At 36.9% G+C, this 26326-nt stretch overlaps 1 protein-coding gene across 1 annotated transcript in view; it reads left to right on the top strand.

Annotated features, from left to right (window-relative positions):
* Position 1: 1 nt before the first annotated feature.
* The window catches only part of LOC131353018 (collagen alpha-1(XXI) chain-like), a 34116-nt gene continuing 7791 nt past the window's right edge, over positions 2 to 26326 (top strand). Inside the window, exons 1-11 of the mRNA XM_058389724.1 lie at positions 2 to 108; positions 211 to 255; positions 362 to 415; positions 722 to 775; positions 980 to 1033; positions 1158 to 1211; positions 2183 to 2236; positions 15397 to 15450; positions 21741 to 21785; positions 22039 to 22092; positions 26272 to 26325. Coding sequence (XP_058245707.1) covers positions 383 to 415; positions 722 to 775; positions 980 to 1033; positions 1158 to 1211; positions 2183 to 2236; positions 15397 to 15450; positions 21741 to 21785; positions 22039 to 22092; positions 26272 to 26325 — 456 coding nt within the window. The 5' untranslated portion in view covers positions 2 to 108; positions 211 to 255; positions 362 to 382. The remainder of the gene's footprint in view (positions 109 to 210; positions 256 to 361; positions 416 to 721; positions 776 to 979; positions 1034 to 1157; positions 1212 to 2182; positions 2237 to 15396; positions 15451 to 21740; positions 21786 to 22038; positions 22093 to 26271; position 26326) is intronic.

Below are 26326 nucleotides of genomic sequence, written 5' to 3' on the forward strand. Positions count from 1 at the left end.
TTTTCCTTCTCTCCTCAGTGTCCCACTAACCGAGAGGCACCTGAAGAAAAAGAGGAGTGTGACTGCAGTCAGGGGAACCCTGGACCGCCTGGAACTCCTGGGCCAAAGGTCGTCGATGCCTAACTTTACTTTCAGCACACACAAACACAATGCATTATGATCACTACTGTGTGTAAACATGATATGCAATGCTTAACAATTCCTATGCAGGGAGAAAAAGGAGAAAACGGACTCCCTGGTCGTGATGGTAAGCCTGTGAGTATTCTCTGTTTGTTTTATTCCATTCAGAAAGAACAAGAAGAATACATTGTGGCATCGAACTACAGTAATAGCTGTTTGACTTGAAAATATTGTGCCAAAGGGTATTAAAGGTGAGCGAGGAATGCCTGGAGAGCCAGGTAAATCAGGACAAAAGGTAAGATTTCAAAATGATCTAACACATTTCTATCACTTTTTTTTTTTTACAGTACTTGGTGGAGTATACCATGTTCTAGCTTGAGTAATCAGTGATTGGGAGTCTGAGAGAGCAAAACTGACTAATTGGGAGAGCTCTCATTATTCTCCTCCCTGCCAATGAAAGCAACACTAGACAACTGTAGACATCTGTGAATGCATGTATGTAGTGGAGTGCTTGGTAGCTGTTATGTGATAACAAGACCAACTGAACCGAAAAAGAGTGTATGCTGTATGCTAAAATGTCTCCTTAATTCTCACCTGGCAGGGTGAAGCTGGTTTCCATGGACCCAAAGGTGACTCAGGAGTAAAAGGCTCCAAAGTAAGTTGAATCAAAAGAAAAAAGAACAGTTCTAATTTCATAGAGAATGAATTTACTCTTAAAGCCCTGTAAGGATAGGGTACAAGTTGGTGCTTGTGTTATAAATCAGTGTTATAGAAAGCAAAAGCTTAAAGCAAGTGGACTTTGTGGCAGTATGAACGCTATTTTCCTACTCAGTGTTTTTTTTTTTTAATTTTTTTTCAGGGTGAGAGGGGACAGCAAGGGCTGCCTGGAAAACAAGGACCACCAGGCCCTAAGGTAAGATCTTGTTGAGAACCCAGTACTTTTTTCATCTTTACAGCACCACTGTAGCTTTCTTAACATAGAGTCATTTTGTTAATAAATGTTTACACATTGCACTGATTAAAGAACTTGTCAACAGCGACCTCAGGGTGACAAAGGTGAACAAGGACCCCCTGGTGAGCCTGGGCAGAAGGTAAGCATGCATGTATTATTCACACTGTATAACTGTAACACAACTAATTTGTTCTCATTCTCTGGCAGGCATGGGGTTCGAAGTGGTAGAAGTTCTGTTCTGTTTTTGTTGTTTTTAAAGAATTAAATAAATAAATTAATTCTTGATGTAGTAACTTTTTTGAAAGGGAATGACTAAAGATATGTACTTAATCTCTCAGAAATTAGCTACCTGAGAATAATTCTGACAATACAACCATGCTTACATGCTACAATACAAGTGCAAAATACAGATCACAACATATATTTGTAACAATGCCACATTTTTTGGAGAAAAAAAAAAAAATCCTATTTTGTGTAAACACTCTCCTTATGCATGTAAAATATTCATATAATCAAATCACTCCTTTATTTTTGCTTTAAGCTATTAGGGGAGAGGAAATGAGGTATAGTTGTGAAATGTAGTTAGTAAAAGTCTAAAGAAAAATAATAGAAAAGAAACTGGCAAATTCTGAATATATAGTGTGTTGGTGATGTCTGCAATATTCTGCTGTCACTGCAAACCAGCTGCCACCATAAAGCAACAGTCTGTTCACTGTATAACCAAAAAAGGTCTACACATGGCTCAGGCTAGATCGTGCCAGTCAAAGCAAGCCGCTGTCAGCTGTATACTTAAAGCACATTTCTTCACTAACATGTTTCACTGCATTTAGTACTCATCACAATACCCACAAATGTTTTCACACTTTCCAGACGCTTTGGAAAATAAAGAAGTGAAGAACTTGGACTGCCTGTGTGTTGATTTGAACTCAAGGTGTATGTGTGGGAGAAAGCAATGTAGTTGAATTCCATTCCCATCCCACTCCCCTTCCTCCTGGCTAACTTAGTATCCTAAGGGCACTTTGTAATTGTGCTTCCTATGGCTCATTTAAGAGTAAGTTGTTATTGCATTTGCATATCTCATTTCTCTTTTTTTCCGTTTCCCACACACAGGGTGAACCGGGCCTACCTGGCAGTGAAGGACCAGCCGGCACAAAGGGACCAAAGGTCAGTCTGTTTTAAAAAGTAGTTAAAACGAAAATGTGTGAACTTTGCCAGTGTGATACATGTGAAAGATGATCGCAGACAAGATTTCATGGAGACTCGTTTTTTACATGAATCAGTTTTGGACTCCTGGGATAGTAATTTCACAGTCATTAGCATCAAACAAGGCTCGTTGCAGTTCAGCACAGATTTACTGTGTGGGTGCAGTTCTGGTCTAATAAAATGTCTACCCAAGTTTAGGATGTATTTTTCTTGCTAAATGACTACAGCTGTAAAATTAGCCACATATGAAGGATTTGCATTCATGTGTAAAATGTGCACAAGACTTTTTAGGTCCATCCCTAAGTGTATGCATGCATCGTGGTTTCGATTTGATTTCATAACATCTTGGTTGTTTGGTTGTGCGTTACCAAATATTCCTTGATGAAGATATTTAAGTGCTCTTCCTGTCATTAATATGATAGAGAGATGGGGTATACAGCCTGAGGGAGAGACCATTTCGGGATGTGGGCAGATAGGTGTCACAGTAATAACACAGTCATTTTGTATTAGTTAATAATGAAAGGCACAAGTCTGGTGCTACTGTTAGAAATTAATCATACTCAGCAGACCAATATTTGCATCTACAATAGGAAAACATTATATATTTGTCCACAGATGTTCTCTGCCCTAACTTAAACCATTTAGAATGATTAACTGGTAAATTATTCACAGACATACAGTATCTGCTTATAAAGCAGTGGCTTTTCACAAAAGTGCACATATCACAGGCCACGTATCACTCCTTCTAGATGCATTCTTTATCTTTTATTTGTAACTTTTCTTTTTTGTATTCTACATCTACACCCAAGATCAATTAACCATTATACTGGCTCACTATATACACTGCACTCTCTCCAGTCTAGCTCAATTAGGCCAGCCTTCTAAACTTGTAGACCTTCAGCCATTTTTGTGACAGTCCTTGGACACACAAGAACAATAAATAAAATGCATTTGCCTCATTATAGTTTCAGGGAACATTACACTCACTAATGAAGTAGAGGATCAAAGTGGATTGTCCAAGAAAGAACCTTTTTTTTATTTGTTTACATGTTTGAATGAACTCCATTAAGACGTTGGTAAGACAAAAAAAAAGTGACTTTGTTTGCTGGAAAAGATCAGGATATTTCCTCCATAGATTCTAAAGTGAGATTAGATGATGTAACTAAATTATGTAAATATTCAGATTCAAGTTAGTCTTCAAGATAAAATTTGTCCTTCTTTCACTAAAGCATTATTTTTAAACGTGCCATATTATTTCTATACTTGTTATTCTCCTGGTAGCAGATACAGATGCAACTACAGCCTAAGACAGCTTTATTCGAAAAATTTAAGAGTAATACCAAATCAGTAGACAAAATTGTACAAAGGAAACATGTTTGGCTCATGTGATCATCAAAAAACTTATGAAACTATAATTATGAAACAAGAAAACAAGAAACAAGATGAAAAACTGGGCAGAGTGTAAGGTTTAGTACTGACACCTATGAAAACAGTAAGTGTGTACTTTGCAGTCAGTGAGTAGAGTGAGAGTGCTTACAGTGTGTGTGTGTGTGTGTGTGTGTGTGTGTGTGTGTGTCCAGTGTTTCCAATTGAGTCCAGGTGACTGTAATCACCAGGTGAACTTGAACGTGTGTGATGGGAGTCACAGTCTGTGGCAGCCACGTTTGTAGGTATTATGGGATGTGTAATTCAACTCCAAATCCAGGCATAGACATAACAGTTATTACTATTTAGAAAAGAAAGAAAACCTTAGATAGAAAATGAGAATTGCAGGCAGTCTGCTGTTTCGATTTCTATTTTGCTATACTGAAAATTCTAAAAAAATCAATGCTAGATCTGAAAAATAGTAAATAACCTATTTATTTGTCATTTATATGGCATTTATAAATCTGGTTCTTGTGTCTGCTGTATTTCTATGGCTTTTAACTGCTTTTGTTGAGAAAAAGGACAACTCATAGTAGGGTGAAGGAAGCGAATTTGCTGTTTTTATAAAATGAATCAAGTTCTATCCCCGAGGATGAATATTTTGTATGAGAATTAACATGGACATGAAAATCGTCAAGCAAAATTTTTATATATGTGGCGGTATGATTGAATTTAATTAGATTTCATGGTTAAGCAAGAAAAGGTAATGGTACAAACTCCCTCCCAACATTAACCTTTATACCTTTATATATATATATATATATATATATATATATATATATATATATATACACTATATTGCCAAAAGTATTCGCTCACCCATCCAAATAATCAGAATCAGGTGTTCCAATCACTTCCATGGCCACAGGTGTATAAAATCAAGCACCTAGGCATGCAGACTGTTTTTACAAACATTTGTGAAAGAATGGGTCGCTCTCAGGAGCTCAGTGAATTCCAGCGTGGAACTGTGATAGGATGCCACCTGTGCAACAAATCCAGTCGTGAAATTTCCTCGCTCCTAAATATTCCACAGTCAACTGTCAGCTGTATTATAAGAACGTGGAAGTGTTTGGGAATGACAGCAACTCAGCCACGAAGTGGTAGGCCACGTAAACTGACGGAGCGGGGTCAGCGGATGCTGAGGCACATAGTGCGAAGAGGTCGCCAACTTTCTGCAGAGTCAATCGCTACAGACCTCCAAACTTCATGTGGCCTTCAGATTAGCTCAAGAACAGTGCGCAGAGAGCTTCATGGAATGGGTTTCCATGGCCGAGCAGCTGCATCCAAGCCATACATCACCAAGTGCAATGCAAAGCGTCAGATGCAGTGGTGTAAAGCACGCCGCCACTGGACTCTAGAGCAGTGGAGACGCGTTCTCTGGAGTGACGAATCGCGCTTCTCCATCTGGCAATCTGATGGACGAGTCTGGGTTTGGCGGTTGCCGGGAGAACGGTACTTGTCTGACTGCATTGTGCCAAGTGTAAAGTTTGGTGGAGGGGGGATTATGGTGTGGGGTTGTTTTTCAGGAGCTGGGCTTGGCCCCTTAGTTCCAGTGAAAGGAACTCTGAATGCTTCAGCATACCAAGACATTTTGGACAATTCCATGCTCCCAACTTTGTGGGAACAGTTTGGAGCTGGCCCCTTCCTCTTCCAACATGACTGTGCACCAGTGCACAAAGCAAGGTCCATAAAGACATGGATGACAGAGTCTGGTGTGGATGAACTTGACTGGCCTGCACAGAGTCCTGACCTCAACCCGATAGAACACCTTTGGGATGAATTAGAGCGGAGACTGAGAGCCAGGCCTTCTCGTCCAACATCAGTGTGTGACCTCACAAATGCGCTTCTGGAAGAATGGTCAAAAATTCCCATAAACACACTCCTAAACCTTGTGGACAGCCTTCCCAGAAGAGTTGAAGCTGTTATAGCTGCAAAGGGTGGACCGACGTCATATTGAACCCTATGGATTAGGAATGGGATGTCACTTAAGTTCATATGCGAGTCAAGGCAGGTGAGCGAATACTTTTGGCAATATAGTGTATATATATATATATATATATATATATATATATATATATATATATATATATATATATATATATATATATATATATATAAAGGATAATGTTGGGAGGGAGTTTGTACCATTACCTTTTCTTGCTTATATCGTACCATATATATATACGTTATTTTATATATAAATGTTATTTTTTTTTAAATATGAAAATATTTGACAAAAATGATTTGTTTGTGTTGAAGTTTGTACCTTAGGTCATACCTTGGTCATACTCTGTAGGTTTTGACTCATATCCTTTGTTCCGTTTATTGGTTCTTCTTTTTAAGTGTCTTTCCTGTTTGTTTGCACTGTTCACTGATAAATCTACACTTGTGTCTACCTTCGCTTCCATTATGTGACAGTACACTGATGAATTTTCCCCTGAGGAATTTCTAGGAGAGAATGTGAAACAGGGTTTCTCTACTGTATTTGGCAACATGGGAAATGCAGCAGACATGGAGTTTTATGATTAATGAGCTTGCAAACAGTGAGCTGTTGGCTACTGACTCAGGAACAACACATGAAAAAGCATGTCTGTTAGAATAAGTTACATCAGGGAACAATGACTTTCTAACTTATTCATGGTTATTAGTTCAGTATATGGTTTAAAGCATTACTTTAAACCACATACAACTGATTATTTCTTCTTATTGTACCAAAGGCAACTTGCCAACAATTACAATTTGTATGAATTATTAAACTACACATTGAACCTTTTAAACTTTTTAACCATTTATAGTTATATTTAATGGTCGTTCATATTATTACTTACGTTATAGCAGCTATAGCAGCAGTCTTTTTTTCTTTTTAACCATTTATAGTTATATTTAATGCTTGTTCATGTTATCACTTACATTATAGCAGCACGTTATCCTGAGCGACTGAGATTTATCTCATTTAAAGAACTGACCAGTTGAGGTTTGAGGGCCTTGCTCAAGGGCCCAGCAGTGGCAGCTTAGTGCTTACAACCTTCCGATCAGTAGTCTACCACATTAGCCATATTAGATTACACGGAAAGCCATACGAGTCTCTGTAAATGAGCCGTTATGTTGTTATATAACTGTCAGAGCTGCTATACCAGACAAGGGCTGTATATCTGGCTGTATGCATGCAGTAGAACTAATGTAATGTGCATGTGTGTGTACATACAATGCATAAGGATTGTAGTGCTATTTGAGACTACAGGAGTGGTACTATAGGAGCTATATTTACCACAGCGATTTTGGGAAGTGATGGTTCGTTGCTTTTGTCAGAAAGGTACATGGCTGCGATCCAGCACTCACTTCAAATTAGGATCAGTTACCTGCTAAATGTAAAGCACATCATACTGTGGGTTTGGTATGTGGTGTGTGTGTGTGTGTTGATGTGTGTGTTTGAATCCAGTTCCTTTCATTCTTATCCAGATTTTACAAATAAATCAGTGATATAATAAGTTGTCTTCATTCTCAGTGAGAAAAGATTCATTATTTAACAAATTGTTTTTAACTCAGTACTACCACTGTGACGGGCCTCAAGCTGTTTGTACACTTGCTTTTCAGGTATTTTAATTAAACACTGTACATAATTAGGAAGCACAATGCAACTTTTAGAGTGCAACATTAACAAGACAGCAGTTAAGGAACTCAATTACCATACAGTATATGAGCAATTAAATGTCCTTCATTTCCCTGAAAGGCATTACACGGCATGTCAGTTACACTGGAGTCTTTACATAATAACAGCAATAACTACCCTGTGAATGCCAACTGCACTCTTATGAGATTTCTTTAAATGGAAGATTTCACTCACATAGTATTGCCTCGAGCACCATATAATTACGTTTTCATACACTACCTCTACCTTTGCATCTGCTTCTCCTTCTCTTTATCTCTTTGTCCCGTACCCTCATTTCATACCTCACTATCGTTACATCTCACATCTTTCCGCCCTCTTCCCGCGTAGTATGCTTCACTCTCCCTAACCTCCATTATCCATCTATCTTGCTCTCTTTTTAACAGCTTTAGCAAAAAGTGAAAGATAAATACTGAAAGAATATGTTGTTACATTTCGCTGCCTTAAATCCAACCCTCAATCTCTCTAAAGCTAAACTTCTTCCCACCTTTTCACTATCTCTATTTTATAAAGCTGCACAGTTGCTTTAAGGCATTCATTTTTATTATCAGTGGAGTTACAAATGTGTTACTTTGTTTTGCTTTCCAGTGAGTCTATCTTTCTCTCTTTTTCGACCTAACTTGCTGACACTATCTAAGCCTATTTTTAGACAGCCGATTGTGCTACACTTGTCATATAGTCTTATGATTGACATGACATTTTGTCATGAAACAGACAGAATGATGCATGTCCAGGTTTTCTGCTTGTATATATATATGTACACACATTTTACAGACACCCTTAACCAGACCGACTTACAATTTATCTCATTTTATACAACTGAGGGATTGAGGGTTAAGGGCTGGTTAAGGGCCTTGCTCAAGGGTCCAGCAGTGGCAGCTTGGATTAAAACCTTCCAATCAGTAATCCATCCAAGATACCCGATATATATATATATATATATATATATATATATATATATATATATATATATATATATATATATATATATATATACATATATATATATATATAATGTAGCAGAGAAGTGTGAGAAAATAGTCCCACAGTCAGCGAACAGACATAAACTAAGCAACACCAAAAACAGTAATCATAAAGCAGGGTACGGTTACTATTTAAGACAGGCAGGTAACTACGACTTGGAATAATCTCAGACACACTGCTGGAGACACAGTTACTTGGAGAGTCCATGTTATTTAAAGGGAGTATGATTGTTGCAAACAGTGAGTTCTATCAGCAATCAGGTGAATGTGGATAGGTGTGTGACTAAAAGTCATGTGATGATGGTGTGAGCTGAGGCTCCTTGGGGTGGTAGTCTCCAATAAATGGATACATAGGCATGACATGTTTACATAAATACATAAATACCTGCATGCATATGATTCCAACAGTACACACTTATAGAGATCAATATTAGTGAGGTTTAAATGAAAATTGTAAGATGTTATAGTAGGGTGAGCAGATAAGTTCACAGCTGCTTATGTAGGACAATGTGAAACACCCTGATAACAAATTAGTGATTGCCTTGTGTTAATTGCCATGATTTTAAAGATAAAATGAGCAGTGGGATGGGTTTAATTTGATGAGGACATGAATGGAATATAATTACAGTAAGGCTCTAATCTGCATGCAGTTTAATTAACATAAGTTTCTTACTATAGGACATTTTAAATCTTTATGTGCAATAAATTAAATTTATGAGTGTAAGTTTTAGAAATTCAAATGGATATGGATATAAACCAGGCTGCAATATAACTGTATTTATTTATTCATCATTGCCACTTAACCTTAAAGAAGCTGTTCATTTACACCTTTGGTCAACTGTGGGCAACTTTCTTTCATATTTCATTAGAAACTTTTTTTTTTACTAAGCTTTTCTTTTCTTTACCAGTTTTATTTGTATTCTCAGCTTTCACCCTTTGCTTATATTTGCTCTTTTTTTACTTATATTTGAAATTCTATATGTAAGAGAAAGTAATTTTATTTTTGTTTACCCCATATCAATTAAATCGGTTTGTTTGTGTGGGGTAAACAGTATTCTATTACATTATTTGTATCATTATCTTTATGTTCATGTTCTATTGCTACAGCATACTGCAGGTATTATGCAGTCAAGTCATACATGTCATGGCTTTCTTTTGTCTAAGCTATTGAGCCATTCATTCATTCATTCATTCATTCATTCATGCATTCATTTCTTAATCTCTTTATCATGTTGTATCATGCACTGTATCATGCTGGATTGTGGTGGATCCAGAGCCTAGTCTGGGAACACTGGGTTTGAACACGTCATGGGTGGGATGGGTTTTACACCTTGGGGTAATTTAGTGTAGCCAATTTGCCTACTGGTATGTTGTATGTGGATGTGGAATCTTAGTGGTTAAGGTTGGACTACTGATCAGATGGTTGTGAATTTGGATCCCGGGTCCAACAAGCTTCCACTGTTGGGCTCTTGAGCAAGACCCTTAACCCTCAATTGCTCAGTTGCATAAAAATGAGATAAATTGTAAGTCACTCTGGATAAGGGTAATCTGGATAATCTGCCAAATGCTGTAAATGTATGTTGTAAGGTGAAAGAAAGCTTCAAAACCTGTTAAAAACCAACACAGTCACAGGAAGAATATATAAACCTCCACACAGATATTATGTCACCAGCTAGCAAAAAAATATTTATTAATATAGTCTTACCCCAAATCACTTGTAGGCCTTCAGAATTACTGGCACCTTTAAGTTATGTAAATCCTTCAAGTAGGGGTTTAGGCAGTATTCAAACAAGCAATCTCACTCTAGAGCTTACTGACTAACATCTGATACATCTACTATAACCATGAATTGCATGTATTAGGAGGTTTTTTTTCTGTCAGTTCATTGAGTCACTGTATCCTTGACTTGATCTCAGAATGCAGTCATAACAAAAACCCACTTAAGTTGCAAAATTGTGCTGTGGCATAGTTTTATTTCGTTGGAGCTTCTAATAGAGAGAAATAAAAGTAGCAGATCAGATAACCTCGAGTTGTGAATGCTGGGTGGACACCTTCCATTTTAGGAGTCGTGGGACTATTAAAAGCCCATAAAACCACAGAATCTGCATGTAAAACAGAGGCGTTAGATAACTAGACCATTTTAGACTATTTTGCTTTCATGTGGCTTCTTGGGTTTCCTGATGAGGTTTTATAGTATAGGCAAGGAGTAATGCAGGCCCAGCAAACACACACACACACACACACACACTCACACACACGCACACAGCAGTAGAGCACTGTAAAAACATTCATCATCTCCCCTACACTCGCGACATGTAAACGACTGAAATGTATAAACATACATAAACACATCAATAAATCCTATTTTCACATCCTTCCTTTTCATACTAGCACAATTTATTTAAAATTCAGCCTCGAGAAACACATTAAAGTCACATAAATTTACATAAAGTGCAAATTCAGACACCAAATGTACACAAAGTGTCTGGCTAGTAAATTCGTCTGACAGTTCAGATTATTCTTCTTATAAAGACAAGACAGTCAAAACAGGGAAAATTGCACACACTGACACAATAACATTGTAGTGGATGCTCTGGGCTCAGCATGTTTTCGGCTTTAATCTCAAATAGATCTTTTAAAGGCATTTTAGTTGTATCCATTGTAATTTTGCACCTGATTTAATAGTTCTGTAAAACTATGACTGTAGCCACTTCACTGGTATAAAATTACAGATTACTTGCCTTTGAATAATTTTATGCAGCCAAGCAGAAAAGGCACAGTGCTTTTTCTCCGCCTGCCAATTCAGCATACAGAACAGCAGTGTCTGCTATTTGAAATTCGGAGTGCTGTGGCTCCACACAGAGGATTTCAAACACTACTTTCTCATGCCTTTGTATAGTATAAACTCCCAACAAAAGTACCGGAGTGGCAAAATCAGGGCTTTTTTATTTGCTATTCGCTAATGGCGTTTAGGTTTCGAGATCAAATGAGATGACAGATCAGAATTTCACCTTTCATTTCCTACTACATTCAGACATGTAGACATATAAACTTATATAATTTGTTTGAACCCATCCATTATTCAAGTGATCAAATATATTGGCTGTTTTTATTGCCAAGTGTGCTCTGCTGTATTAATCGTTTAAACAATTTATGGCGCTGAATGACTATGGTTGGTTTGAGCCTGGGTTTCATCTGCGAAGGCTGTATTTGTTGTTTAAAAAAAAGAAAAAGGATAAACCAACATGAAGACCAGAAAACTATCAATGGGAGAAATTGATCATAACCATTGCACAAGCATTAGGAATAGCCAATAGAACAATTTGGAATGTCTTGAAAAATAAAGAAAGCACTCGTGTACAAACAGTGGATTAAACACTTTTGGTATTGAGGGAACAAAACAAGCAATCCTATTCACCCTAACAGATGGAATAAGATAGAAAATATTTGCATAGTTTTAGTGCAGTTCTCTGAATTATGTCTGCAACATAAACAACACATATTCAAGTCTTTAGAGTTTAGTAGACCAGACTACACTCTTAGACAAAATGCTCATTTTGGGTAGTAAAGGGGTTTATATACAGTCCTTAAGGGTTTGAACACTTCTAACATTACATATGAAGTGTTTTTGTATAAATTTTATCAGTTCATTTTGAGGATGAAGAGAATGTAGAGCTGAAATGAAGAGCTCACATAAATCATAAGACAACATAACAGCATGCCAAATGATGTTTATCTACCTGTCAAGCACATGGTAAAAAATGTATAAATCTCTATAGAGTGTCTAAATTTTACTAATGGACATTTATATTATTATCTGCCAGATTTTATTTATCCAAAGTGAAAAATGATGGACTATATTTATTACTTTGTTATGTAGGTTTAGTAATTTCCACATGAATACTGTAGCAATATATGTAGCTTGAACCTGTTGGGTTTAATTTACTTACCTTTGGTGATAAGTGTGTGAATGCGTTATATCTTATTAACATGGAAATTATGTGTATTTAAATAAATTCGGTGTGTCAGTTCTTTTGTGCATACTAAACAGCAGTCAGAGATACAGTACAAGTGCTGCGAAACGGAATATCTGCCAAATGACCAGAAGCAAGTTGTAAGAAGAACAGATGGAGCAGCAATTAAACACAGTAGTACACAGTTTTTAAAAAGACTACTAACGAACTATTTAATTAAATGTACAATGATGCTGGCATCATACCTAACAAAAACACGACCAATAATAATAGTTCAAAATCAGTTACTATGAATGACTTAAAAAGCTATTTTCACTGCTAAAGAGAACACAAGGCTTTGAAATGATGTAATCTTCTAATCGGACAACACTTCTTTCAGAAGCAGTTGTTGCGTGTGGATAATCTGAGCTCTTAGTGCACTATTTTTAGCAGGTGCTGCATGTTGATCAGGATCTCCTGCTCAGTCTTAATGTAGTATGGATTGCCACAGGTCGATGTTGGCTCTGCATCTGTATAGGAAATCATTTGCCGCCTAGTGCTTGAGACCTACTCTATAGACAGCTTGCATTTTAATTCAGCACCAGCTCTCAGCACACCTGTGCCATGTAAACAAATCCCTCAGTAAATATGTCTGGTATATTAAACCAGACCAAACATTTTCTGGGTTACAGACGCCGAGGGTTGGGCAGTTTGTTGAAAGGCTCAGGCCAAGCCTCACTGAGCTTTCTTTATGAAGCTGTATTATGTAGTGGAACTGGGGTGCAATTATAAAACTCTGTTTGCTTGCCAAAATCAATGTTTGTACCTATGTAATAGAAAGACACAAAAATTGCTGTAAATACACAGGAGCTGAATGCCGCACCATTTGTCACTTTCAAAAGACATTAACGCCACTGTAATGTCAGCTGGACCTTAAGGCTTTGTGTTTATTTTTACATCATATTACATTTGACAACACAGGAAACCAAAATGCTATCTTCAGTTATATCCCTAGTGCCTCTGTTCCTTTCCCCACAGAAACATTGACACACTGCAACTTTGGACTTACAGTAAGTCATTGACTTGGTGTTAGTGATGATAATTACTTATATCAATAACTTTACCGCAATCCTAAAAGGATTACTCCAACACGATGTAAACGCAGCCATATCATTTACTACACCATGCTATCATGACCTGTTCTTGTATGGTCTGATAATTGAGGATAAATAAGCAAACCAAGCCAGAGGTTTGGCTGAATACGAGTCGAGTGTATAAAATTAAAATGAATCGAAAAGAATCTAATTGAAAGTACAGTAAGTGTTTTTAAATTACAGTGTATGAAGTCATTTCTGTATTCCACTGACTCCTGTGTTTCAGCAGAGAAGTCCTATTACATTTTCACAGACAAAATATACATACTATAATCCAATTACAGTTATGACACTTTATCTGAATAAAACTTGGCTGAAATTGCTACCCGACTTTTGCATTAGATTATGTAGTCTGTGTGCAATATGTGGGTGTGAGAGGAGAATACTATTGCAGTCTGTTGCAAAATGCACTTATTTTTACTGCCATGTTTTTGGGTACAGTGATTGAACTGAGGTATAAACATTTTTTTGCAGTTCCCTGTAGAGGCTGCAGAGGGAGCTACTATTTATAAACTGCTGCTTTAAACAAGACACAACAGTACATGCCTATTTATTCACTACATACATTCATGTCTGTTTGTTTGTAACTGAGTGTGTGTGTGTGTTTATTTATTTACTGTCCAATGGTTCCAAAAACTTGCCACATTTTATGTGCCTTGAAAAACTGAACAATTCTGGAGAAAACAACGTCATGGGATATCTTAATTGCTAGTCTCCTTTCCAGCAAAGCACTCAAACATTTTGAGTGTTTGTCAGGAAAGTGTGCATGCTCACTTGAATTTTGCTGAAATGCTTCGATACATTCTGTGTTGCCACTGGAGAATTGCTCTTGAGCATCTTGAAAGAGCTGCAGTTTCCTTCAAGAAGAGCAAGGCATCTGCACCAATACACACCTGGTTGTATGTTACAGTCCTGAGCGACTGACCAGGGTTTGGTACGGCCAAATGGCTAAAATGTTTATTATAGTATTGTGTATTACAGTCTGAAGAAATATGTGCAGTTCACTGTATCAGTCTGCTTTTATCAATCTCAGGGTTTGTCTTTTTAATTAGATTTAATGAAAATGTAAGTATAGTGTTTAGTGGCTAATATTATACCATGCAATTATGGATTGAGTGCCTATTGAATGACATGTAATAAGCTGAATCTGAAAATTTACAATGCTAATAGTACTTCCAAACATTTATGTAACGTGATAAATCATGATCAGAGTTCACAGTAGGAGTCAGAGCATAGGCAGAAAGGTAAAGCAAGTAATCAGAGGAAGACAGAGACAAAACTGTTGGTTACACAAAACAGGTGAACACAATCAGGCAACAACTCGAAAAGACAGGGGCAATAACCGAACTTGAACATAAACAGGGGCACATGACATAGCAAATTAAAGCACATGCCATGAAACAAAACACATGATGTGAAAAGACAATGCGAATGAAAAAAAGAAAGTATACAAAACCAGAAAAGTGTTCATGTACTGTAGATCTGCATGAATTAACAAAGCTAAAACAGTGTGGCAGTATAATTTAGTTCTGATATACAGAGTGGGAAAAAAAGAAAAAGATCCTGGTCCAGCTCATGGTATCTACGTCCCACAATGAAAGACTTGGTTTTATGTGTCCACTGAAACTTGGCATCTTGCAAAAAGACTGTACTTTAAATAGCCTCTTGCTCTGAACTGTATTGTCAAAACAGAGGTTGGTTTAACTGCTTGTGTGCTGCTTCTTATTCCTTTTATTAACTTAAATAATCTAAAGTCCACTCTTAGATCCAAGATGAAGAAGTAAAGTGTTCGTTCCTGCATGAGGAGTTGAGCTGATTAGTGATGTGTAGTGGTTAATAGTGATGTCTCCTTGTGCTGCTTGTAAAGGTCTTGTCTAAAGGTTAAAATGCCTGAGATTTTGGAATATATTATGTTAATATCCCTGCCTCTCTTTAACAGGGTGATAAAGGAGATGATGGACAGCCTGGCACAGATGGAACACAAGGTGTACCAGTAAGTTCTTTTTCCTTCTCAAATGCCAAACACAGCTCAGGATTTAAATATACTTAAAAGTTCCTATTAATTGTACAAATAGAAACGATGGGACGCCATTGTCAGAAATAGTCCGAGGATACAGCTCTCAATAACTCAAGAAGGAAGTAGACTTACAGTATAAATAATGTAAATGAAGATTCTGGGGGAAAAAAAGCTTCGCACTAAGACGTAAACAAAATATAATTGTGCACAATTAAAAACAGTTCATGAAATAAATCTCTATTATGGGGGTCTGTGGATAAAAACAGTTTAAGAAGTCCCTACTCTAATGACCTGAATAACAATAGAAATGTGTGTAATAACGTGACATATAAGATGCTTAAAACAGAAGGACACATAATTAGAGCCACCTTTGTGTGTTAGTGTCACTGCTGTGTTGAGAATGATCCACAATCCAAATAATATTTGGTCAGTGTTGATCCAGTGGTAATCCCTTTCCCATTCCACATAGGTTAATGTTTGGCTGACACACTACATAGCAGCAAACGATTTCTTTGTTTCTTTCTTTCTTTCTTTCTTTCTTTCTTTCTTTCTTTCTTTCTTTCTTTCTTTCTTTCTTTCTTTCTTTCTTTCTATCTATCTATCTATCTTTTCCCAATGCAGTCCTCTTTTTTGCTAGGTTTGGGTTAGTTTTCTTTTCCAGTATACAATTTCTTGGCAAAGGTTTCATAAAAGTCTGAAGCAAACCATTGTGTCGATGCATTTCCAGCCAGAGGCTCCACTTTTTTCCAAACCTGAGAGAAAAATGCAAAACAGTAAACATCAACAAAGGGCACCATGTCAATAAGTAATATCTTCCTTTCCAATCTTCCCAACACTTACATGCTGGCTTTTTACTTAATGGACCTTCAAGGTCTTGGCTTGTCAAAACATCCTGTACACATGACAAATAAGCCGTAGACTGACAGCTTAGTGTACTATTTTATTTGCAGCACATTCTTCAAAAGAGGAGACAGTGAAGGTGACTATAGTTGCACAGCTGCATTGAAATGGAAAATACGGTTGTATAAATGTAGCAGTTGTACAATGTCTGACCCTTCTTTCTATGGTTAATTTGTAGCAGTGGTAGCAGCAAGTGTCTTTAAGCTTTAGTGATCTTGATGTGGCTAGCGTAACATCTGTTATGAATTAGTGTTAGCTTTGTTGACTGCCAAGATTGAGTTCAGCGTTGAGTCTCACACAAGGCTAGACAGTTTTTAATATTTAAAACCTTTCAGACAGAATTGAGTTTAAACACATTTACAGTCCCATACAGGGCAGCAAACAGCCCTCTAGCTCAGCTCACTTACAATGAAGTTCACCAGAAAATAAACATTTACAAGACTGGTTTTGTCTACATTGTCAGCCTCTCACTTTATGGACTACTGTAATACAGCAAGCAAAATTTCATGTCTTAAAACATGTTTAAATGTATGTTATGTTTAAACAATTTTATTTCTTAGCCATAGCTAACCATACATTGGTCTAACACATTTGTTTATGTCTTTATAAAATGTTTTGAAAAGTTATACATGAAATACTCATTTGTGTTCATGATACATAGGTGTAACCAACACAAATGAGATGGAACTGCATTCTTTTCCCATCAAATTCCTTTGGAGAAGAAAAAAATCTAAAGAAGATAGGCGCACAGATTGTCCAATCAAAGTACAAATTATGAAATTCTGCCTGATGGCAGCTACAAACCTAAAACTTGAGAAATGAGAAGTGGTTAAATCAGTCTCTCTATCTTTAATTTAATTTTATTTAATAATACTAGTTGAGAAACACATTATATAACACCCAATCTCACATTCATTCACATTTAGTTTCATTATTAAACTACTGATAGATATTAGATTTTTAGCCTCCCTCCTAATGTTATGACTAGCTGTCACTATTTTCATGCACTTGTTTTATTATTACTGAGGTGCAATAAAATTTTAGCCTTCCTGAGTAGGCATCATAATTTTTCGTGCTCTTACATCCACCCACAGGACCAGTCAGCAGGTCCTGACATAAAACTGGCTTTAGTCGAGTGTTGTCGCAGCGGTCACACTGAGATTTTAATCAAAATTTTGTGACACTGCCAGAAGTTTGTCATCTGTTGGCTTCGGTCACAGTGGTACTAAATCGGTCGCTGGTGAGATGTCACATTATGTGTTTTGAGACTACTGATCTCAGCTAAAAATCTCAAAGATTTTCTTTTGTTTGGGAAAATTTTTCCTGCAGCAGCAAAATCTGGCAGTGTAAATCCAGTATTACATTTCATAACTGCATAAACTTTATGACCAAGAATATATGGACCCCTGACCATCACACCCATATGTCCTTTATAGTTTTATTCCTTTGATAAGCTCCACTCTTCTGGAAAGGTATTCCACTGGCTGTTAGGATTTGTGATCATTCAGCTACAAGAGCATTAATGAGGTCAGGCTTCATGTTAGGTGAGGAGGTCTGGGGTGAGGTCTGTGGTTCAGTTCATCCCAAAGGTGATTAGTCAGGTTGAGGTCAGGCTCTGCGCAGACACTCCACTTCTTCCACACCAATCTTGCCAAACAATGACATGACCATGACCATGACCATGACATGGACATTGCTTTGTGCACAGGGGCATTCTCATGCTGAAACACTTTTGTGTCCCTTTGTCCCACTTAGGATAAAGGCTTAATGCTATATCACACAAAGACATCCTATACAGTTGCGTGTTTCCAACTTTGTGGCAACAAATATGGGTGTGATGGTCAGATGTCCACATATTTTTTAGTAATATAGTGTTTTTTTTCCACTGTGGTTACTTATTAATATTCTTTACAAAAAATATTTAAATAATACACTAAGGGGGATTAAGCAGTAAAATCTTTTTAATTGTATGGCTGTATATGAGTCATATACGTAACTCCATATCTTGGTAATTACACTGCATGATAATATTATTATCGTTATGCCATATGCTCTACTCTTCAGATATGGTTTCTTTCATGTAATTTAATTCCTGACCTTAAACTCCCTCTCACTATCACACTTCTACAGAGTACTACCTCTCAGTATCATTCCCCCCAGCAATCTCTTTAGTCTCACTATTTGATCCTGTCTCATTTGGAAGAGGCTTTAAGAGGAATCTGCACACTTCTTTCACCAGAAAATGACTCATTAAGTGAGACGTTATGTGGGAGGCATCACTTCAAAGTGACACATCTGCTCACGTCCCGTTTCTGAGTGCTCCATGAGCAAACAGAACTCTTGATGTTTCCTCCCTGCAAATGTATGTCTCTTGATCTGTTATGCTTAATTAACCTACAGCTAGAAACTTTGCTGTGGGCACAGAGGGACCGTGTTTCATGTTGCATTTCTCCACATGTAACTAAAAGGATCATTATATCCTGAAACATTTTATGAGGGCTCACAGGTTCTGCACATATATAAAGGTGGGGCCCAGTTTGTTTTAGGCATCCTTGAGAACGATGTATTTAAATAATTATCTAAGAGTGTAAGTTCAGGGTGTAGTGTTCCTACGACAGGTATTAGACTTTTGTATTTAATATAATATAATGAGCTGAGAATACAACATTGTTTCACAGTCAACTGTGAGTTTGTTAATGAGTTTTTTTTTCCTTCAGGATATATCCTATTATTGGTTAATTCATTCTGCATCACTCTTCTACAACTAGTTACTACAAAGTCAAACATTAATAAGTGTGTTGCAGTGTAGGTTTTAGGAACAAGGGCTACAGAAGTCAGATGCGTTTATCCATTTCAACAGATTTGTGTGTTTAGGCAAACTAGTTTTTGGGAGGTGAAATCTTTAAGGTATTATTTATATGTGAGACCATGCACAACACTTGAAAATGACTCACAAGTGCAATATGCTCCAAGCAGAAGTATGTCAGAATAAATCAGGCGGGTCCTGCGGGCTGGATGAGCCACAGCCGTAGACGCGTGTCAGGATCGGGCAGAAGTATTACATATACATTTGCTCGTTTGGGTGATGCCTTTATCCAAAGCGACTTACAACTGAAACAGGATACAACTAAGCAATTAAAGGGTCTTGCTCAAGGGCCCAAAAGAGGCAGACTGGCAATGCTGGGATTTGAGCTCATGATCTTACAATGAGTAGCCTCATAGGCCAATGCTTTAACCCCTGAGCTACCAAATTAATCAATTGGACCTTTGAGCAACACATTAATCAGGCAGCAGAAGTGCACATAGCGACAGAGAGAGAGAGAGAGAGAGAGAGAGAGAGAGAATGAGAGAGAGAGAATGAGAATGAATGGATGGATTCTTTCTGCTTATTCTACAGCATAATTGAAATGTAGTGAGATCATAGAAAATCTTTTTTTTTTAATGCTATACATCAGAGTTTTCTAAAAGACACTTTGAAGGTCAGGGTCATTACAGGTGTTAATATCTCAAGAGTCCATTAAGTCCATTAAATCACCATTAAATCAGAACGTACTACAGCAATGTCACTATCTGAGTCCACCAGATTGAACCATTGAACAGGATGTAGGATCTTGTGCGTCAGTTCTTAAGCCATGTGCTATCAGCCAACATAGAAAACTGAAAAAATACCATCACTAACCACTACACACCATTTCTAAACCACCAGGAATATATAGGAAAATGCTGGTTGCGTTCTTCTCCATTTCGGTTAGTAATTTTTGTACTAGAATGAGGAACCACACTATGGAATATTATGGAATAAGTGTCAGTTGAAATTGAGTCAAGTAGTTTTTTATTGCTATCTCATTCATATAGTGAAAGAAAATGTCATTTTTGTTCCAGGGCCATGGGGCAAACACAGCATAAAGAATACAATATCATATTAGACTGTCAAAACAATGCAGTACAATACAATAAATACCCAGAACAGAACAATACAATAGATACACTGGATATTATGCAGTACAAACTACAAAGGACAACAGGAGCAACATGAGGATATTCTGAGAAGCTGTCAGAACGGTGCAGTATTTGTTTAGCAGCAAATCGTAGTAGCAGCAAACAAGCAGAATCATCTGTAAGGACAAGAGCACAGTCCAGAAGATGACATTTTGTTTTAAAGTGCAAATAGTAGGGCTGGTTTATATGCCAGGTTCAGTTCAGATCAGTTGGGTGTTGGCAGCAGGGTGTTCAGGAGCATGACAACCTCAAGGAAGAAGCTGTTACAAAGACAGAAGGGCAAGATGTCTGGAGGAAAGGTGCAAGGGGTCAGCTGCAATGCTGGTGTCTTTTTGCATACAGTGATTTTTCTAAATGTCCTCAATGGAATTATTGTCTTCAGTTGTTTGAGCTATCGACTATAGGGTCTTTTTATACAGTTGAGGATGTTTGAGTGCAAATACATAATTTTCATAATTAAAAATAACAACAACAAACGCGCCTGTTCACGGGTTTAATGCCACCTTTCAGATTACTTTACTGTAGATGATAACTGTCTTAGCACTTAGTGTTATGCCACACTACGAGTCTCTCTTCTACAGAAACAACTTTAAGATCTGAATACAGTCATTTCCAGAATTGTGCCACAGAATTAAGCATAAGCATTTTAAATCAAACAACTGCAGAAACTTTAGCAAACATAATTCTCCTACAACCCCCGTTTTATTTTTCTCTGAAACTATATAACATAGGGTTAGGGTTAGGGTTAGGGTTATATGCAAAGTATATGCACTATATATGCAAAGTAGGTTTGGTAAAATTGTTATGAACTATGAACCATCCCTATACATTTAAACCCAACCATGTTACTAGCTGTATTTATCATTCTTATTTTATTAATCTTATTTATTATTTACACATGAAAAATATTATTTACCCATTTTGTCCATGAACTGCTGATAATTGTGGAGTTAAGTGTATAGTCACTATGCAGCAGACGTTCTTCTATTGACTCTACCTGACTGCTATTCCATGTGTGTAATTGTATCAGCACTTTGTTTTAAAAGGAACAGATGAGGTGAGAAGTTTCCTGAATGAGGCCAGATGAAGAATCAAGACTTTCACATATATGTATCACATATATTTGTCTCTGTAATTGTCATTTTTCTTGGCAAGCTTCCAGTTTTTTAATAACTTAAACAGAATGTAGAAATAATTTAGTGTCATTAATGGTAATGAAGTGGAATGGCAATGAATGTAATAAGGGAAACTAGAGAAGAGGATCGTGATTAATGACATGGCCATCATGGGGCCTGTTCCTCACAGTATGCATCATCAGATCTGTCAGTCAAAACACTAGCATGTAACAGCAGTACTGTTGTTCTTAGGGTATTCGTGGACTTCCTGGGGAGGCGGGGCCAGGTGGACCTCAGGTACAGCATTTCATGCCACTCAAAATAATCTGCAAGCATACAATATATATATATATATATTGTGTATATGTGTGTTTATGTATGTAACTGTAGAAAAGCCCACTTTGCTCCATTATGCACTGGTTATTGATTTTCTTTAATGCAGCATTTTGTGTCTTGGAAAATGCAACTATGTGAGTCCACACAATCCCTGTTGTTGTTGTCACATTGGTTTCACACTGGTATTGATCTTAGCTTTGTGTCTGGAGCTTAGGGAGCTAGAGGATTACCTGGACAGAAAGGATCTGCTGGACCTAAAGGACCTCCAGTAAGTGAACATCTCTCTTGAGCACTGCAGCTTCTCCTCTTTACCTGATCTTCTGTTAGAAATCGTTGACCCATGCATTTAAAAAAAAAAAAGCTCAGCTTCCCATTCATTCCAGTCAGCTTAAAACCTACTTCTTTAAGCGACTACTATGGAACAGGGCAATTTGTTCAAAGCTAAAGCAAATTTTGTAACAGAAACCTTAAAACAATAATAGTGCATTGATTTCTAAGAGAAAAGGAAGAAGAAAAAAAACATGAGTAGAGCGACCTCTATTGGCCAGTCTAGAATATTACAATGTTTAATGAGTATGTAAATTAATTGAACTGATTTCATTGCTGCCATCTTGTGGTATTGGATAAAAAAAAGAAACGTGAAACGCCGTGTTTGTAGAGGGTTAATGATGATTTAATTCGGCAGGTTTATTTTGGATAAAATTTATTCTTGTACACAAAATATGCTTATATTAAGCATCACAAAATACAAGTGCAAAGTAGAAATAAAAATAAAGACCTAAACAAAAATATGAAAATAACAGAAAAGATTATGAAGATAATTTTAATTAAACATTTTGGAAAAAACAGAGCTGCTTAATCATTTGGCCTACAGTATAAAGAAAGATGAAGATGAAGGCAGATAAAGTATTTTCTGGTGTAAAATACTGCCTATGCTGTATCCTCATTATAGCTGGCTAGGCCACTTTCAGGTGCATAGCTGACAGTAATGACTATAGCAAGAGTCACTGGTAATAAATCCAAGAACAAAATCCAGAGCTTTTGTGTTGGAAACAGAAGCCATAATTAATGGTTAAGGCTTTGTTCATTAATAACAGTTTTTGCAGTCTACTTTTCAAATAATAAAGAAATAACAAAGTAGTCTGGAAAAAGGAGTTATATTCATCTATTCATAATCTTTATGTGATTAAAATGTGTTGTTATCTCAGTCACTCTCTAAAATCTGCATTACAATACTCCTAGTTCACACCTGGTTGTTTTGCGAGTCTTTGGTATCAATAATATATTCACACTGGGATTGCGCACATTAAAAGATTTTATGCAAGTATACATTTTTCTTCATTGTAGTCACTTCCAATTTATAGCAACTACTGTGTAATACGCTTTATGATAAATCCCTTGGCTAATTATCTATTCGTTAAAGAAAAAGATGGGGCTAGAGAAATTAAAAAATATGAAAATGCTGTAGCCATTGTTTGCATAAAACAGCTGGAAACAAGGAACAACACAGGTTGTTGGTTGCCGAATGCAGATGGATGATGCATAACATTATCAGGATACAATGCAGATACAAGATTCATGAGACAACCTGGCGTAAACAGGGTCTGTCATTATTCAGCACCTCTCAGAGAATGCAAATGATTTTCCAAATTAAGATAAGGTTTCGCCGTTTTAACATTACAACGCTTGATGAGCACAGAAGAACCAGGGAGAATGTAAAAAAAAATCATTACAGTTTTAAAGTCAATCTGTCAACAACATTCATATTCTGAGTATATGTTAGAGACTTATAGGTGCACATTCATTGTTCATTTTATTAGGATTTATGCACTAATCTAATTAGCCAGTCATGTGGCAGCAGCATAATGCATAAAATCATGCAGATACAGGTCAAGAGTTTCAGATAATATTCAGATCCAGCATCAGAATGAGGAAAAAGTGTGATCTCTGTGATTTTAACTGTGGCACGGTTGTTGGCACCAGACAGTCACAGAAGTGTTTCATAAACTGCTGATCTTCTGGGATTTTCACACCCAATTGTTTGTTGAGTTTACACAGAATGGTGTGAGAAACAAAACAAAACAAAACAAAACAACATCCTGTGTGTGGAGGGTCTGCAGGATGAAACACCTTGCTGATGAGAGATCAGAGTTCTCCAGACTAGACTGGTCTGAGCTGACAGGAAGTCTATAAGAACTCAAATGATCAATCTTTACAACCCTGGTGAGCAGAAAAGCATCTCAGCATGCACAACACATCAATCCTTGAAGTGGATTGGCTACAGCAGGTTCCACTTCCTTAATCCAAGAGTGAAAGTCAGAGGACTCACCCAAACTGGTCAGTTGAAGACTGGAACAAGTATGGATTTTTTTTTTCCCCCCAATATCTTCAACTGTACCTGTGAGATACTCAGATTCCTATTCTTCTCTGACAGGAGTGGAAACTAAATGTAATCTTCCACTGCTGTAGCCCATCCACCTCATGGTTTAATGTTTTGTGCATGCTGAGATGCTTTTCTGCTCAGCATGGTTTTAAAGAGTTTTATGGTTTTAGAGATGATCTGAGATGATTTTCCTCTGCCTTCTCTTATCATCCAGATATGTCTTCCCACATAATACTCAATGCTTTTTTGTTTTTTTCCACATGATTCTGCCTAAATTCTTCCCAGGAGATCAGTAGTATATTAACTACTCAAACCAGTCCATCTGGCTAGAAACATTCATGCCACAGTCAAAGTCACAGAGAACCCACTTTTCCCCCCATTCCGATGTTTGATCTGAAAATGAACTGAAAATTGGATTGAATTGACTGAATAAATTTGCAGAAGTACAGGTGTTCTTAATAAAGTGGCCGATGAGTGTAGATCCCTACACTAAATTTGCTGCTCCCGCTGCTTAGAATAATTTGTAAAATGAGCTGAAACTTAAGGGTCCCTATGGATGCTTTTAAAGTGATTTTAAATGGCTTGGTGACTGAAGCATCTGGCTGTAGATATTTTACCTGATTCAGTTATGTAATGATATTGATTCTCTTCTCATTATACATTTTTTATTGTATTGTAATTTGATTTAATTTGTATGATGTTTGTGTGCTTGTTTGTATGTATGGCTGCTATTTGTTAAAACTGTGCAAACTGTGCTGCTGCCAGTCTTGGCCAGGATGCTCTTGCAAAAAGGGTGTTTAATCTCAGTGTACTTTTCCTGCTAAAATAAAGGCTGAATAAAAAATATTACATGCACTTTCTTTCTTTCTTTCTTTCTTTCTTTCTTTCTTTCTTTCTTTCTTTCTTTCTTTCTTTCTTTCTTTCTTTCTTTCTTTCTTTCTTTCTTATGAATGTATGCCTTATGCATGAACACACTGTTGACAGCAAGATAAAATGCACTGGGTGAAGAAATTAACAGTCGTTGTTGTATAGTATAGTGCTAACCGTTCTTTCTATAATATTGTATAAAATTCTACTGTCTGCAGTAATCACCTTAAGTACAAAACGTTTGATTCAAACCTGAAGGGGATGCGCTTCCTTATTTCTAGCTACATAATGCAATATTCAGCTGTGTAATTTTATTTTCCACCTATGTAATATTGTTAAAACAGGGCATTAAAAAAGAACACTATGTTATTACTACCCAGCAGTTCTGAAAATCTTGATAACACCCAGGCAGGTAGACTAAGAGCCGTGCCATAGTGACAAGCTGAATTGTGTTTACTGCCCGCAGATCCTGTTGACTCAAATTATGTCTTAATGCGGCTGCAGTGTTTGGTGGTCAGAGACCGGATTGCAAGCCACAATAGTGTGATTCTAAAATGGCATAATCTCCCAACCCAATTGACCTGCAGTTTTAAAAAGTAATAACTGCAGAAAAAAGACATTTTATTGCATTAAGCCCTATATTATTCCATCTTAAGTTGATTAAGTGAATAATATTTCAGATAATTACATGATGAAACACAGTAAAAATGTGATCACATGTAAATCAATTCAATGATATGGAACATTTGAAGTGTCTAAAATCCATACGTGTATATACTGTATGCATATTTACATGCAAATCATGTGATTTTTCATGTGACTCGTACATAAGGGTCCAAATTCCCTTTAAAAGGAAACCATGGATATGGATATGGATATGGTACTTCTTGTTCTATTGCATGTTTCATTTCATTTCTAGTGCCAGAAAACAGAATATTTGATAATGAGATTTCTGAAAACTCTCCATGTTCATTTTTGATTCACATTCAGCAAATGCATGATCTGAAAAAAAAAATGGCATATAATAATCCATGCCAACCGTCTGTATTTTTTTTTTTTTTTTTAGTCGCAGCCATAATTGCATTCAGTAACTATGGCCATCTTGTAATGCATGAAGTCAGCAGAGCGTGTTATCTTCTTCCACCACACTAGTCACAAAATATTTAACTCTGTGTCCTTTCTGCTTCAACATCTCAGGGCATCCAGGGCCCACCGGGGTCCCGTGGAGCAGACGGACAAAACGGCCCTAAGG

Source organism: Hemibagrus wyckioides, linkage group LG01 (genome assembly GCF_019097595.1).
Source record: "Hemibagrus wyckioides isolate EC202008001 linkage group LG01, SWU_Hwy_1.0, whole genome shotgun sequence".
Lineage (NCBI taxonomy): Eukaryota > Metazoa > Chordata > Actinopteri > Siluriformes > Bagridae > Hemibagrus > Hemibagrus wyckioides.